This window comes from Camellia sinensis, chromosome 11 (genome assembly GCF_055761805.1).
Source record: "Camellia sinensis isolate YWXY chromosome 11, ASM5576180v1, whole genome shotgun sequence".
In the NCBI taxonomy this organism is placed as follows: Eukaryota; Viridiplantae; Streptophyta; class Magnoliopsida; order Ericales; family Theaceae; genus Camellia; species Camellia sinensis.
In genome coordinates this window covers 20,407,070-20,424,799 of record NC_138971.1, presented here as the reverse complement: position 1 = coordinate 20,424,799, position 17,730 = coordinate 20,407,070, and the positions used below count along the sequence as shown (strand labels likewise).

Here is a 17,730-nt window from a genome sequence, read left to right as displayed (position 1 = left end):
CACAATTTTTTTGGGATAAAATTATCCTTAATGTAGTTTTATTACTCATTTACCTTTAACTTCCGTCAACAATCATCGATTGCTGGTGTCCATCGTCGATTACATGTGACCTCTTTCTAATGTGACTTTATAGTAAAGTGAAATTTCATTGATTGTCACATAAGCTTAGAAATTTCACTGTCTTTAAATTAGTGAAATTTCTCTGACCAATATCACTAAAATTGCAAAAGATTGGAAAATTTTCATTACTTGGAAATTCACTAAATAAGTGTACTTATTTTTTTATAAGTGCACTTTTATTTGGGTTGTATTACTTCTTTATTTTTTTAACACATTTATTCTTAAAAAGTCTAAAAATGCACTAAATAAGCAAACTCCAAACGGCCCTAACATCAATTAAATTTTCATTATGTTAGTGAAATTTCACTAACTAATTCAATTAAAGCTAATATAAAATTTAAATGTCTTTACATTTACAATGAAACTTTTCACAGTGAAATTTCATTAATTAAGAATATCTTATAGATTAATTAAGATACTAGTACATGAAAAGAAAAATTTCAATAAATTCTCCTTTAATTTATTTGTATTATATATTTTATTTTCATCTTTAATTATACTAAAGTCTTAAATCATGAGAGGGTAAAATAAAATTTTGAAAAGGTTGGTCCGGTGGTCTGGATGTAAGATATGAAAGTGTGCATTCTCTATGATTTGTAAGTGCATATAATTTTTTGAGGATAGGGGCAAAAGTCCTGACTTTAATTAAACACGTTAGTGGATGATGAAATTAGTCAGTTCATTAGTTGGATACCGAATTTTTAAAAAGTTTAAAAAATTTGGCCATTCTATTTTAATTTTTAAAAAATACTATAGATCTCAAATAATCTACCAAACATTTTATATAGACCTAAGATACACACAAATCACATATATATAAATCTCATATATAAAAAAAAAAAAAAAAAAATTATTTAAGATCACACATCACTCTTAATTTTTTACTTCAATTCTATTTAAAGGTACATGGGCCCACGGCCCTATTTTATTTTGCATCGGGTCTGGTGTTTTTGTTTTAGGTTGGGTTGAGCTCCGTTGTCCGTCGGTTGTCTAGGTTTTCATCGTCGTTCTCATATTTTCTGTGCTGGAAGGTGTGTATGGCTTCCGATCTGTGCATCGAAAGGAAGGATTCCAAATGGGAGATTAGTGATTCACCGGCAAAGAAGCAAAGGTGCGAGGATTACGGTTCACCACCACCGCTTTGTTCATCAGCAGAAGAAGAAAAAGAAAAAGAAAAAGAAAAAGAAAAAGAAGACCCTAGATCAAAAATTGTAGTCTATAACTACGATGATTCAGATGTGGAAGACGACAGTGATGGAATGCATGAGTTTACTGAAAGGGAATACCAAGAACATCATCGACAGATGACTGAAAGCGATGTAAGTGTGCGTTTGTTTTTGTTTTTGTTTTTGTTTTTGTTTTTGTGCGCTTTGATTCATTTATCTCAATTTTCTTCTAAATCATATATTAAATTACTACTAGTATTATTATTATTGTATTATTAATTTGTGGGCTTTACATACATATACAAACAGGGCTTTGATGTGATGTCGTTCCCACGCTCCTTTGCTTGCGGTACAACAACCCCTCTTTCTAATTTCAATGAGATTGCCGACGACCTCAAAGCTTTTTCCGAATTGGCTCTTAAGGAATACAATGAGAAAGAGGTGTATTTCTTTATTCAATTGAAGTTTTGTTTTGTTTTGTTTTGTTTTGTGTGTGTGCGCGTGTGCGCGCTTTTTTTATTTTTATTTTTATTTTTATTGAGAAAATATATATAACATAGATACATATATTAGACAATGTTTTTAATTAGCTTTGTTGTTCATATATATTGTAAAATATGTGTGCAGCATACGAATTTGGAGTTTGTGAAGGTTGTCAAGGTAAACGAAGCGGTTGTTGCTGGTTTTTTGTATTATATTACCTTTGATGTCAGGGATGCTGCTGCGGTTGATGGTGGAACTATGGAATTTCAAGCTTGTGTCTGGGATGGGATTGCCCACACTGAAGTACTCATTTCTAGGCTGAAAACTAGCACATAATCGAGGTAAATTAACTACTTTGGGTATATCATTAGTACCTATGTAATGATGTTTATTGGTCTGGCACCTTTATGCTGCTTTTATATCAATTATATTCCGTGTTGATATCAAGTTTTGTTTGCTTTGGTGGCATATTTGTCCTACTGGAATTGTGTGGTAATTGATCGGTTCAATACCTTTCCGTTGACAGAAAATCTGTGTTTAATATGAATCGAGCTTGAAACAAAGGCTGATTGGGCTAGATCAATAATAGATGGGAGGAGGGACTTCAATCTGTTGTTAGGTACACTTATATAGGGTGTTGTGTTGCAGCAAGAAATGGGTCATACTCATTTAGTTTTGTAGGATTAGGGACCTTAGGAACCAACCAAGTGATTAGAGTAGAGGTAATTTCTTTCAAGATAGCATCACCAGAATTGAAAAAAGGAAAAGAAAAGGAAAGATGTAATAGAATAAAATACGTTGTTATAAATGACAGGCCAAGCTATCTTGAAGAACAAGGCACTATAGCCATTGGGGCCAGGAGATATCTCATCTTTGAGAGAGAACTAGGTTTCTCTAATCCCTTCAATGGCAACATCCATGTCCAGTTTCTGTTTCTGTGCATCATTTAATTGATCACTTTCAGTACAAGTTCATGTCTTCTATGCTTGCCCCAGCACTGCCTCCATTATGGCCTAGCAGGTTCTGAAAATAGGTAATAATCTTAGCGTTTACTTGGTATCATCAGTAATGGTAACTCCATCATCCCTTGTTATACCCATAATCATATTTCTGCCCCTTCTTTGATTGATAACTTGAAAAATAATGGAGTGGTTTACTCCTTGCCAAGGGCCTGTGCACTCCTAGGGATTAGTCGGACTTTGATCCAGACATACCATTGCCAATCAAAATAAAAAATAAAAATGAAAAATAATGGAGTGTTTTGGGCCCCCAAATTGAGCCATTGAGCTCAAGCCTTCTGCTTTAGTATGCTGTCCTCACTCCTGCACAGCTCATTAAATATAGTTGTAGCTCTTTTCTCCACCCCAATCAAATCTGCATCATTGGGGTTGGGATCAAAACTTTTATGGGCTGCCTCAAATTTGAGATCTAACTTCCTCCACCTTCTTTGAGATGTCACCATATTTAATTGGCTTAGCTTCTTCAACTCAACTTTCAGCATTTTCAGCTTTTGGCATAGACAAAACATGGGAGTGCCCAGAACATGGTTTCTCAAAACTCTGGCAACAATAACCAAGAATTGAGGGTGGACCCAACAGTCGAAAAATGTGAAGGGCTTCTTTTGCTTAATAGGGGAAGTGTAGACACAAATTTTAAAACATGAAGTGTTTCAACACATTTCAAAATTTTATATTACAAATGTTCACTGTTTAGTTTTTGGACTAAACAGTGTTGATTATTTGAATAGTAGGTTCCTATTTCCGATCTGTATTACAGATCGTTAATTACACATTTTATATAAATGAAACCTCCGATTAATGAAGAACAAAATAAATAAACAGAAGACAATTTAAGAAAAATAAATATTTTGTTGAATTTGTTATGGGTGTTAAACCCTCGAATACAAAGTACAATCTTTGGGTTTGGAACCCTTTAACTATTAATCACCATTCTAGCGTAGGTTATTGAGTTCTCTAGGCTTCTTTTCTTCTTTCTTGTAACAACTTTTTTAGCTCTTGATTTCTTTCTCTCTCTCTCTCTCTCTGATCTTCTCGCTTTTGATTTTCTCATCATCGGTCTTGTGTGATGGTCCTCATATTTATAGAGGGCCATCAGGTGATAAGAATGCCTCATCTTCAATTTGAATTTCGAATTGAATGATAGCGCCATTTGAATTTTGAATGATAGCGCTATATGATTAATCGTATATTTGATTAACCTGATTGATCCTTGGGGTTTCATCCTGTGTGGTGTCCTTGTTGTAGGCTCTACAGGTGCCATCTTTCGTAGGCTCCACGTGTCACTTGATCATTTTGAATAACGTTTTGAGATACGATGTCGTTTTATTTATGCACTTCAATGGAGCAAGTTGATCATTTTGAGAAGTGATTGACTACAACAATCTTATCATAGGCTTTATGTGTGTCATTGATTGTATTTGAAATTTAAACATAAATTTGGTTAAGATATATGTGCGAACAAATGCCCCTCCTGATTTGTACAAGTGAATTTTTTTAACTGTGCAAATCATGACAACTTTGCACTTTTATTTAGGCCTTCTTTTGGGAATTTCCTCTAACGAAGTAGCCACCCATATTTAGAAAGGTCTTATTATTTCTCTCCAATCAATGACGGATGTTAATGGCATGACTGCTGTAGCAAACACCGTTTTCATGATTTTGAAGAGTTTGGGTGTAGACTTCACCTCCCTTTATGAGAAGTTGGAGATATTCCTTGGGTGTTTTGCTTTAAAAACCCAACTTGCAGATTCTTCAAACTTGTCTACTGCAGAATTTGAGGCCCAATACCATGAGAAGAAGCTTCATTTCAATTAACAGTTGTCTACTTCAATTATCAAGTTGGATGAGCACATTGCGGGTCTTAATCAAAGGATTACTCAAACTAAAGAGTTACTCAAACAACTTGAAGAGGAATTGTCATCCACCCAAGCGGAACATGCATCCTTTATGTGTGATTTTGCACGAGCTTCCCAGAGTGTTTCTAAATCAGAAGAAGACGTGCAGACTGCTCTGAATGTTTTGAGCCAGTACAAGGAGAAGAATGGACAACACAGTGTTGTGGAACGTGCTTTTGAAAGGGCTATGGCTTCTCTTAATGAATGAATACACTTTTATTTTGTTATTCATCCGAACATAATGTATTTATGAAATTTCGCTCAATCATAGATTTATTTGTTTTATGAAATTTCTCAATACAATACATTGATTTGTCTTATTTTAGTCGTTCACAGTTTATACTCTTGCGGGTCAGGAGTATCTAATGTTTTATCACCTTAGATTTTGGTGGGGTATTTTAGTAATTTAACCACATACAATACCGTTGGTGGGCTTCAACTTGTGTTTGGCCGTACATAGTTTATACTCTTGCGGGCCAGGAGTATCCAATGTTTTACCACCTTAGATTTTGGTAGGGTATTTTAGCGGTTTAACCACATACAATACCGTTGGTGGTCTTCGACTTATGTTTGGCCGTACACAGTTTATACTCTTGCGGGCCAAAAGTATCCAATGTTTTATCACCTTAAATTTTGGTGGGGCATTTTAGCAGTTTAACCACATACAATATCGTTGGTGGTTTTTTTTTTTTTTTTTGTGCCCTAATTTTTACCTAGGCCGCTTTTTAAGGTTTTCAGCCTAGCAGGCTTTCTTAAGGGTAATATCTCTTTAAGAACCTTGCATTGGTTGAGGGAATGGTTTTGTCACCATCCATCGTTATCAACAAATAGGCTCCATTAGAATAAACCTTCTCAATCACATAAGGTCCTTCCCATTTGGGCTCAAGCTTTCCTTTGGCTCTTTGTGAGACTACCATGGGTGTTCTAACCATTAGTACCAAGTCTCCTTTTTTAAAGGAGCGAAGTCTCACTCTTTTATTGAATGCATTTGCCATTCTTTGTTGATAGATCTCCAAGTTCTGTTGAGTATACAACCTTCTTTCATCTAGGGTCTCGAGCTCAGCCAACCTCACTCTTGCACTTTTATCTTCTGTTAAGGACTCTTGTATTGCCACTCGCAATGATGGTATTTGAACCTCAAGTGGTAACACTGCTTCTCCTTCAAAAACCAACGAATAAGGGGTTGTTTGAGTAGGAGTTCTGTGCGAAGTCCGATAAGCCGACAAAGCTTCTTGTAACTTTTCGTTCCAAGTTCTTTTGTTCTTATCCACCATCTTCTTGTTGAATTTTGCACAAGGGGACATTGCTCTAATTGCTCATCAGGGACCAATTTCTCCCCTTTTTCCTTCTTTGGATTCTTCTTTCCTTTTCTCTTACTTACTTTAGCTTTTTTCTGTTTCCTGGAAACTTTTGGTTTTTGCTTTTTGGAAACTTTTGGCCTTTGTGTTGTCGAAGCAACCACACTTCTAGCTTTCACTCTGGCATTTTGTTTTTTCTTCATACTTTTTGACTGATAAACAACCCATTCACCTTCATTATCATTGCCGATAGTGATTGGGTTAGCAGATGCTTTCTCTTGAGGAGGGAGCTCGATAATCTTAGAGTCCAAAAGTTCTTGAATTTTATCTTTCAGAACAAAGCACTCTTTTATCGGATGGCTAATCAAACGATGGTAGGGGCAATACTTTGGATCGTTGGTTTTTCCTACCTCATGTGGTCTTTTCACCTCAGGGAGAGCAATCAACGTTTGCTCCAACAGATCTTCAAATAGGTCTTTGACTAGACCATCCGTGAAAGAATATTTCTTCTCCAACCTCTCTTTCATAGTCACCTTTTTAAATTCCTTGGGCTTTTTAGCCCCTACTAGAACAGGACCCTTCTTTCTGGTTTCAATTGTAGCTGTAGTCAAGGACTCAACCCCTTCAACGGCCCTAGGCCTCCTTCGTTTAGCTAGATGCAACTCCATATCATGAGCTTTAGTGCATAGATTGTTGAATCTTTCAAAAGTTTGAGCCATAAGAGCCGTAGAGAGCTCATGTTGGAAGTTGTTAAGACACATCCGAATTAACTCTAATTGCGTAAAATTTTGAGGACAGGCAAACGTCAAAACTCGCCATCTTGCTATGAAATCTGTAACAGACTCATTGTCACGTTGCTTGGTCTCAATCAGTTCTGGTACTCCAACTTGCCTTTTGTGTGTTGCAGAATTGTTTAAGGAACTCCTTCACCATGGAATCCCAATTTGGGATTGATCCCTCAGGAAGATTAACATACCAAGTAAATGCAGAACTTTCAAGTGATTGGACAAATAGCTGCAGACACAGGGCCTCATTCTGGGCTATTGGCCCGCATCTTGAAAGAAAATGAACCACATGTTGTCTTGGATCTCTTGTTCCATCAAACATTTTGAAATCTGGTTGGTAAAAATCAGAAGGGAATGGAACAACTGTCCATGCTGGGTAAAGTTTTGTAATTATTCGAAAGTTCTCATCATCTTTTTCTTTGACTTTCTTTACTTGTCTCCTCACCATATCATCAATCATGGCCATGAGCATTGGATTCATACCACCACTAGTTAGAGCAGAGTAACAAGGACCATTGCCCCCTGGGGCTAGTATGCTTTGTATGCCTACGGATGTCCCCACAACAGGTCGTGTCATTTGTTTGGGTGCACTTCCAGTTCCTGTCATTTGGGCCTGCAACTATTGCATTTGTTCCAACATAGCAGCCATTTCCCGTTCTTTTCTCTCAAGTTGTTCTTGTAGGGCCACCACTTTTTCCTCGAGACCTTAGTCTTGTTGGACCTGCGAATTTTTACCTTCTTTCTCAACCTCAGTCATCATAACTACGACTTTGTTGACATCTCTCAATTCATTGTTTCCAATATTCGTTGAAATAAATGAGATGGAATCATTTTGTTCGTACAAAGGATTATCAACCCCTACAACATTACTTATATTTGAAGCATCTGATTGCGATGCTTTGTTTTGTGCCTCACAGGTTATAGACCTTGTTATAGGCCCTTTTCTTATTCCCTCCATAGATAGTTCAATCAAAGTAGAAATATTGCCCAAGGGTTGCTTACCCTCCTCCACCTTTTGACTTTCCAACAAAGACAAGACTTTCAATTTGTTTTTGGCGTTCATCTTTCGAGAGAGTCCTTTCAATAGCTCCTATAACATTTGTTGCCACTGTTCTTAGTTTCAGTTTCTTTAAGGCCTTATTTCTTCTTCGCTTTTGTCTTTTCGAAATTGGACCATTTGATGATATATCAAGTCGAGCCCCTAGGGGCATAAAAGGAACCGTTTGCATTTTTGCAAATTCCTCGTGAATTTTCAAAACAGTCCCTACATTTTTAGAGCGGACCAATTGATGTTGATTCAAATCCCGTTGGGTCAACAGGTGTTCCTTATTCGAACCTTGTCGGGCCAACGGGTGTTCCTTATTCGAACCCTGTCGGGTCAACGGGTGTTCCTTATTCGAACCCTGTCGAGCCAACGAGTGTTCCTTTGGCTCCTAAGAGTTGACTGAGATTTTGTGCTCTAACAGAACTGTCGGTTCGTAGGCCGCAACTGTTTCAACAACAGGGGCCTTTTTTTCCATCAATAAGAGTTTGGGTCATTACCCTCCTCCCAATGGCCCTAATGATGGCCGTGTTTTTAGCGGAGGCGCTCTTCTGGGCAGACTCCACTATTTTAATGAAGTCTTCTACCCTTGTGAATAGTTGGGCCACAACATTTGTTGTTGCGTCTGTTGAAGCTGCAACAAAGGTTGTAGTTGCAACCTGATTAGCCTTTTTTGTCTAAATTAGAAAGCTCTTCGTTCGGGTTGTAGCCCTCACAATTGCATACTGCTTCGACACTTTCACATAATCTTCAGTAATCTTTCTCAAACTTTCAGCTTTTTGGAGAAGTGTGACTTTCTTCGTCACACCAGTTACCGTCGGAACAGCCAAGAGCTTTCGCTCCGGAGCCCCTTGGGCGATAGGGGAAAGAAGTGCATCCTTTTAGGATTTCGCTGGTTCTACCTTTGGGACAGCCAAGAGCATTCGCTCCGGAGCCCCTTGGGTGATTGGTGCTATCTCCACCCTTGGTGATTTCAGAACTACTGGAGTGTAAGTTTGTCTTTTGATAGTTGCTTCAGCATTCCTATGACAGAAGAATACATCAGTAAGTTTCAACTATATATATATATTTTTTGTTCTTCAAAAGATGGGAGGAGAAATAAGTTCCATTGGGCGTACCAGAATTTGTAGATACAAATTTTAAAACATTAATGTTTCAACACATTTCAAAATTTTATGTTGCAAATGTCCACTGTTTAGTTTTTGGACTAAACATTGTTGATTATTTGAATAGCAGGTTCCTATTTCCGATCTGTATTACAAATATGCAGATCGTTAATTACACATTTTATATAAATGAAACCTCCGATTAATGAAGAACAAAATAAATTAACAGAAGACAATTTAAGAAAAATAAATATTTTATTGAATTGGTTATGGGTGTTGAACCCTCGAATACAATGTACAATCCTTGGGTTTGGAACTTTTTACCTATTCATCGTCATTCTAGCGTAGGTTCTTGAGTTCTCTAGGCTTCTTTTCTTTTTTCTTGTAATAACTTCTTTAGCTCTTGATTTCTTTCTCTCTCTCTCTGTTCTTCTCGCTTTTGATTTCCTCAGTCTTGTGTGATGGTCCTTATATTTATAGAGGGTCATCAGGTGATAAGAATGCCTCATTTTCAATTTGAATTTCGAATTGAATGATAGCGCCATTTGAATTTTGAATGATAGCGTTATATTTAGTAAAATGACCATTTTAACCATCTACTATTTAATTATGTATTATATTTAGTAAAATTCAATAAACTTTAAATATCTCAATTTAAAAATATAATAATTTTATTTAATTTTTATTTAATTTTTTAAAATAATTTTTTATAGATATTTTATTTTAAAATTTTGTTTATATTTTATTTAATTTCATTATTTAAATTTTAATAGATATTTTATTTAATTTCATTATTTAATTATTATTATTTTTTAAAATAAATTTATTTAAAATTTTAATTAAAAAAATAACATATATTTTTATTGATATTTAATTTATTTAATTTTTTTAAAATATATTATTTAATTGTGTAAGAAATAAAATAAAAAAAAATAAAATAAATTTTTATTTAATCTAGTTAAAAATAATTAGAATATTAAAGATATGTTTAATATTGCTATTACTTGCTAAATAATTGAAAAGGGTAAAATAGTCATTTGAACATTTATCATTCTCCATAATATCCCAAACAAACATAGGATTCATATTCTATCTATCTAAATAGTCCTCTTTTGACATCTAATCCCATGACTAAACAAACATGGGATACAAATTCAATTTAACCAAATAGTCGGGGGACAATGTATCCAGGACTAATAGTTCGATGGATTCCAATCCCTCCGTCCAAACGAATACATGCAGGGCTAATGATTTCTCTGTTGAATGAATCTAGGAAGCAACTGTACATTAAGTGGGGGTGCAAATGGAGGCTTTTACAAAGGAGAAGGCTGGACTGGAAGTGCTGGGACAAGGTTCTTGGTGTGAATCTTTTAAAGAATAATGGGAGGTAAGAAAGCAAATCAAAGAGGAATGATGAGGGAGGTGAGGGAGGAGGATGGACATTGCAGGGGGAAGATGAAGACAATGATTAAATTTGACTTGATTAAATTTTTTTCAGCCTATTCTCTTAACAAGTGCGTGTTTCACAATATCTATTTGTATGGATGGAAAATGTAATGGTAGCACTTTAGTACCAAAATCACATGGATGGTATTTGGCTATTTTTAAAAGGCGTGAGATAAAGTGCTCTCGGCCATGCCACATGGGGTAAAATGGATTGTGTCGAAAACAATATTCTTAACGGAATTAAAGCTCTCAAACTAACCTTGTTTTTTTGTTGCCCCCAAATTTAGTACAATGTGTATCTTTGGACTAAACATTAGATGAGTATTGGATGATATAGCATGACTTCACAAAAATAAAGTGATTTTTACTCTTGTCAGGTATGTATTTGCTAGTCTTAATTTGGTCTTGCCCTTCCTTCTACAAACATGAAATCAGAATACATAGTGATTAATTTGAGATTAGAGAGTATGTTAACATTACATATGGCGGTGGCCTTTTCTTTCTTGAATTTTATTGATGAGTTCATGGGTTACTATTCACACTTCCTGCCCCTTAGGACCTTTTTTCTCAGCAAGGTAGTGGGTAGGGTCGAGTAAAAGGAATCACTCCCATGAGGAACTTCACACTCTTTGTATCAGAAGCACTATTAATTTATCATTAATAAATGAAAATGACCAACTTCAGCGCCTTTATGAATACTTATTTGTTTACTTATCGGAAAATAATCACTATGTTTGGTTCCATTTTTTTGGAGTTTTTTTTCTAAAAAGTGATTTGAAAACTTTATTTTGAAAAAGTCATTGTTTGGTTTTCAAAAAAATACATCATTGCAATTTTAAATTTCCCTCCAATTTAAGGAGAGGCAATTTAAAAAAAATTTGTCACATCAAAAAATATTATCATCTTTGTTGTATATATATATGTCCATGCTATATATGTATTAGTAAAATATAATTTGGTATGGGTACATATCCTACCACAACTGTGTCACTTTATCGTAAAATTTCTACGCATTTCATCCACAGAAAATGTAAATTATTTTTCCAAATTGACATTAAAAAAATCACAATTTTTGCAAATTTATTTACAAATTTATGGATATATATCCTACCATTAACTGTGTGACTTTATCATAAAATTTCCACTCATTTCAACTACAGAAATGTAATTTTTTTTTTTTAAATTGGCATTAAAAAATTTCTTTCGTAGAATTAAATTTTCATAAATGTTATACAGAAAATTTATTTACAAATTCGCATTAAAAAAATCGTAATTTTTGGAAATTTATTTACAAATTTTCAGAAAATGTAATTTTCAGAAAATGTAAATTTTTATTTTATTTTATAAATTGGCATTAAAAAAAATTGTAAATTTATGTTTAAATTTATTTACAAAATCGTAAATTTGTTTAAATTTACTTACAAAATCATAGATTTATGTTTAAATTTACGATTTACAAAATTTTCTTCATAACATTTATGAAAATTTAATTCTATGAAAGAAATTTTTTAATTCCAATTTGGAATTTTTTTTTATGTTTTCTGTGTTTGAAATGAGTGAAAATTGTATGATAAAGTCACACATTTTGTGGTAAGATATGTATCCATAAATGGCTACATACCATATTATGTTTTCATATATATATAGTATGTGTCTATATATATATATATATAAGATGAGAGTACTTTATCATGTGACAAATTTTTTTTTTTAAATTATCTCTCCCCTTAAATTGGAGAGAAACTTCAATTTGAAAAGTCCTCAACACACACACACACACACACACACACACACACACACACACACACACACACACACACATATATATTCAAAATTGTCTCTCTCCTTAAAATTCTCAACATATCATTTTGAAAAGTGAACTCAATTTTTGGAATAACCAAACAAATACTCTAAAATTTTCAAAAAATTAAGTTTGAAAAACAACAACCAAACATAGTGAATAGATTAGTCCTACTTTTCCCATGGAACTACAGTTCAGTCCTTAGTTGCAGGAATCGTGGTAACAGGTCGCGAATCTTCGTAAGAAACGCGATTCCGCGTTTCTTAGAAAGAAACTTGTAGGAATTGCGTTTCTGTAGAGAGAGAAACGCGATCCTGTTCAAGATGGGAACGTTGGTGAAGAAGAACCAAAACCCTAACTTGTTGGTCAATAAAGAGAGGAGAAAGAAGGTGAAGAAGAACCTGGTTGTGTCTGGTATGTCCTTTGCTTCGTTTTTCTTCTTCTTTCATCACTTCGAAGGTCGTCTCTCTCTCTCTCTGTTTTTTGTCAGTTCGTCTCTCTCTCTGTGTTTTTCGTCTGTCGAGTTCGTCTCTCTCTGTGGCAGATCATCTTTCTCTCTCTCTCTCTCTCTCGCAGATCGTCTCTCTCGCAGATCCTCTCCTTGCTGATCGCCATCGCCATCGCCATCGCCATCGCCATTGTCATCGTCTCTGCCTTCGTTTTCTCTGCCTTCTCTCCTCTGCCTTCGTCTCTGTTCTTCCCGATATATACATATATATCTGATCAAAAAAAAAAATGTAAGCAATATATATAAGATAAAACATATAAATATATATATTTAAAAAATAAAAAAACATTAATACATTATTATATATCATTAATACATTAATATATTTAAAGATAAAATCTTTATATAAATATATATATTTAAAAAATAAAAAAATAAAAAACATTAATACATTATTATTTAATACATTATTATTTAATATATATCATATATATACATATAAATATATAATAAAAAAAATAAAAATATTAATATATATAATCTTTATAATATATTTACATAAAAAAAAATATAAACACCTGCAAATATAACATATATATATATGAGTATATATTATACATATTAATAAAAAAAACACATATATGTAAAATAAAATAAAAATAAATTACCAATAACACATTATTTAAAAAATATAATAAATAAATAAAATAATTAATGTGTATTAAAATAAAAATATTTATAATGTGTATTAAAAAAAAAAAAAATATATATATATATGTATATATTACCGCTTCCCGAGACGCTCCCAACCTAAGAAACTTCTATCGGCTCACGCTTCCACGCTCCCGCTCCCGCCTCCGCCCCCGCCTCCGCTCCCGCTTCGTGCAACTAAGGTTCAGTCCTATCCAGTTTTTATTACGACAATTTAGTCCTACTTTTCATAAATATTTTTAGAAAAGTCCTATTTTTCTTATATTCCTCCTTTACCTTTTAAAATTTTATTATGAAAATGCCATACTAGAATTTTATTGCATTAGCGTTCTCTCTATACGAAGGTTTTCAAAGGCGCAATTGAGGTGCGACTTGAGGCGCGTCTTGAGGTGAGGTGCAACAAAAATGCACAGATGCGTTCTTTTTAGGTGAGACTCCAGCTATGCGCATGCCTCAATCACAGAGATGTATGCATTTCTCCTGCTTTATGCTCTTTTCACGCATCCGATGGCGAGGCTCAAGCCTTTGAGGGGTTAGATTTCAAAAATAAAAAACGGAAACGATAGAGTATTTACCTTATAAGTCGATCTTCTTCAAATCAGAGTCCCAACAACTTCGAATCAGTCTTCGAATCTTCTCCAACGAACTAGGGTTTCAAGGGACGAAGTCTATCTCTGTCTCTCTCTCGAGTTGAGTCTCTCTCTCTCTCTCGTTGTTTCTCTGTTTCTGTATTGTCTCTTCAAATATCTAGAGACAGTTTTTAGCATCTTTTTATTTTGTACTCATCTAGACTATTATTAATATTATTATAACTTAGTTTCTTCTTCTTTAATTTATCATTATTATTATTAATACTCTATTCTTCTTCTATTATGATTATTATTATTATTATTATTATTATTATTATTATAACTTAAGTTATTTTTTTATTATAGTATTAATGAGTATGACTTAGAAAGCTCTTATAATGCTTGGATTTATTAATTAATTTTGATTTTATGCTTAGAATGACTATTATGAATTTTATTTGCTAATTCTTATTTTTTTTGCTCTTTTTATACTATATTAAATTAATTTTGTATTTTATAAAAATGAAAAAATTCAAAAGGCTTACACCTCGCCTCAACAAGGGTAAAACGCCTTGCCTTGCACTTTCGCCTTTAAAAGCATTGCTCTATACAACGTCTCGCTCTAGCTTTGTCCTTGTGACATTGATGGCAACAAAAATGGGAGCACCCTACTCTTGCATTTCTTGCTTCATCTGCCTTGGGAGCAAAAATGATAGCTTGCTTTATTGCTAACTCCTGGCATTTTCAGCAAACATGTGTTGTCAATATCAGTATACTCATAGCTCCTTCTTGGTGAAGATGCTCATATAAACCCACCCACCCACTCTCTTCCTACCATTTTAGCCTAATAAATCATTACTGTTTAATATGAGATTATTTTAGCAAATTTTTTTTTTTGACAATCACCTTTAGTACAATTATAATTTTGATTCAAACATTTTTTTCTTTGATGTTGTGAACTAATTCATATTTTTCCGTTAATTTACCTTTTTATTGATTCATATTTTTCTTGACAAGAGCAAATACGATTGTTCATGGTGGCTGGGTTGTTAATGGGGTTTACCTGTAGATCAAAATTAATGTTGAATTGGTAATGATGGATGAGAGAAAGGACAAAAAAGGATGATAGAAATGTGTCAATGATCACTGAGTTATGTGTATAGTGATTAATGGCCATGACAAAGGGTAAAGTTGAAAGAAAGAATTAGTGTTGAACTACTTTGGAACAAAATTTTCAAAGTAGGACTTAATTGTCCTACTAGAAAATTTATAGGACTTGTTAGTATTTTTCTAGGAAAAATGGGACTAATTGGTTACTTTTCCTACTTATTTTGTACAAGGTAACATTGGAATTTGGACTTTTATGTTGTTGGTGTATAGCTGAAATCAGGTATAGTTGAAATGGGATTGGAGTTTATATTTAATAAAATCTTTGAACATTAAGGATATATTGGTGTTGTAGATGAATATTGGTGGCCATCTATGATGTTGATGCTATTTATGCTTTTAGTGAAATGTGAAAGTCTAATTTACGCCTTTTTTTATTTATTTATATTAAGTCTTAGTCGAGTTGAACCAAGTGTGTGGATGGTTAATTTATGTGTTATTTATTAGCACGTTGATTGTTTGTTAACAATTAATTTTTAGTTTTCTGCTATAATTATTCTTTTTCATTTTTATTTTTTCTTTAGCACATCTATCATCTATGTTATGTATGATTTCACATGAATCATTGTTCCGTGTTAATGCAATACTCATCTGCATTGCCTTTTTGTATCTTATGCATCACACTCTTAACATGTTTGCATTTTAATTACACATTGTGACTTCAATTTGTTTTTTTTTTTTTTTGTTCCCATATCTGTTTCAACAATGCTGAGTTTAGTTGAAACTTCTAATATTTTTCTTTTGATTTTGTTGTTAGTGGGATACAAAGATCAAATATTAATTCTATGTCTTGCATGTGCATCCCAATTTCAAAAATTAATTCCAAATTATATCACATCAAAAGTTCTTTGAGATGTTAGATGAACAATTTATGAGTCACTGACTCACAAGACAGTTATTCAATTTTATCTCTGCACAGTTAATCAACCAATTTGATAGGTATGTTTTATATTTCTACCAGTGTTGAAAGAGTTGTGCTTGATGTTGTATCTCTTGATTCTGTATCCGTATAAAAAGAAGAAAAGTAAATGACCGCTGCATGTTGAACAATATCCTGATCTGATATTAGGAAACCAATTAAAAACAAAAATAAATAAGCTGAGTCATTATGTAATCAGATGATACAACTTTAGATCTGATTAACTTTGTGTTTAGAAAGGGTTCATTATGAGTATGTTAATTTTCATTTTCGTTTATTCTTGCATATTTGTATGTATGTGTCTATATATATTTATTCTTACTGTTCATTTCAGTTTGATACTTTCCAAATTTCTCGTTCAATGCAATAAAATTCATCAGCTTTCCTTCTATGACGTTTGTGTTTATAATTTGTGTAATAACAGTCTTCAATTTTTCTTGTGTTTGGTGTATTGACTAGTCATGTTTTACAAGAAGGTAATCTAATGACATAAATAGACTTAGAGCCTAGGCATTTATGAACTTAAAATGTTTAGATGGCCAAGTAAAAGTTGAGGATACAACTTGAAATGATTAGAGATTCTGAGAGCCAACACCAATTTGGGTTGCCCATAGTCTAAACAAATGACTGCACTATGCTGCATCTTATTTTGAATAAAATCCTTACTAATAACTGGCAAATATAGTGGGTGAAGCAATAACTGAACACTAAAAATTGATGTTGCAAGCACTTGCATATTTGTTTTGATCACATATAAAACTGTACAGCCATAAAAGTGTTTTGTATAATCCAACATTGGTGAACAAGTGGTTGCTTTAGATGCCTCTGTTTTAGAGCTGATCATATAGTTTGGTTACTTGCAGGTGAGATTGAAGATTTCACGAAGGTAATATGCATATGGAGTCCCAGTCAGTTGTTGGAAGGGTGTGCTACTATGAAACAAAATGAATATAATATTAGAATCTTTGTACATGTGGTGGTGGTAGGGTTGTGTTGGTTAGGCTGAACAGGGTTTGTTGACGTAAAAAACTTTGGATATTGACAATTATGTTGTTACTTGATTTAGTATATGCCTAGATTAATATTCTAAGCTAATATCTAAACTAATATTTATGAAACAATGTCATCAGATGTTTTGTTTGACAAGTGAAATGTATGACACAACAACTAGAGCAGATTGCTTGTCTAAGTTGTTTTTTAACTGCAAACATGTCAAAGAACGTAAGCCCAAAGCATCCTAAATGATGGAGTTGCCCGATACGCATGCTGTTGAATTGGAAAGTGTGAGGTGTCTACGGAAGTCATTTCAATGTGATGGAAGTCAAACCATCTGATGTCTGTTTACTATGCCTATGGCTTACTTGGTGTTCTGTGTGAAAAAATTGTGCCCACATGTTGTGTTTCGCATTAATTGAAAATGGTCTGTTTGGGGGACATTGGCGTAATTATTGAATTTCCCCCTTTTTGTATATTTTGATGATAGTGCTTGATTAGAATCAAACCCTAGGCTCAGTTGGTAGTATAACTGTTGTGGTGGGAGTCTCGCGACTATTTTGCACATTTTTTACATCTACAGTGCAACGACGACTCAAATCAACGTTTATGAGAGATTTTAAAAATTTTATTGAAATTTTTGTCAAATGTCTCTTATGGGCGTGAGACTTACATGAGACTTACATGATGTGGGTCTCACACCTATATGAGATATTTAGTAAAAGTTTTGATAAATTTTTTAAGATTTCTAGCATTATTTTT

At 33.6% G+C, this 17,730-nt stretch overlaps 1 protein-coding gene across 2 annotated transcripts; it reads left to right on the top strand.

Annotated features, from left to right (window-relative positions):
- Positions 1-950: 950 nt before the first annotated feature.
- Positions 951-17,176, top strand: LOC114318651 (UPF0725 protein At4g28920). Of its 2 annotated transcripts, none has more exons than XM_028265588.2 (4): positions 951-1,439; positions 1,596-1,727; positions 1,914-2,110; positions 16,839-17,176. In XM_028265588.2, exons 1-3 carry the CDS (start codon positions 1,158-1,160, stop codon positions 2,103-2,105), a joined length of 606 nt encoding a protein of 201 aa, XP_028121389.2. In that variant the 5' UTR covers positions 951-1,157; the 3' UTR covers positions 2,106-2,110; positions 16,839-17,176. The 2 variants fall into 2 exon arrangements, with proteins under 2 accessions (XP_028121389.2, XP_028121390.2); XM_028265589.2 differs by lacking the exon at positions 16,839-17,176 and adding an exon at positions 10,188-10,642 and having other exon boundaries at positions 1,004-1,439.
- The last annotated feature ends 554 nt before the right edge of the window (positions 17,177-17,730 follow it).

Bases quoted from the DNA above. Each gene is read 5' to 3' on its own strand.
- LOC114318651 (XM_028265588.2), top strand. From the start codon at position 1,158: ATGGCTTCCGATCTGTGCATCGAAAGGAAGGATTCCAAATGGGAGATT. The intron at 1,440-1,595 runs GTAAGTGTGCGT...ATATACAAACAG, and splicing joins GACAGATGACTGAAAGCGAT to GGCTTTGATGTGATGTCGTT. The intron at 1,728-1,913 runs GTGTATTTCTTT...ATATGTGTGCAG, and splicing joins AGGAATACAATGAGAAAGAG to CATACGAATTTGGAGTTTGT.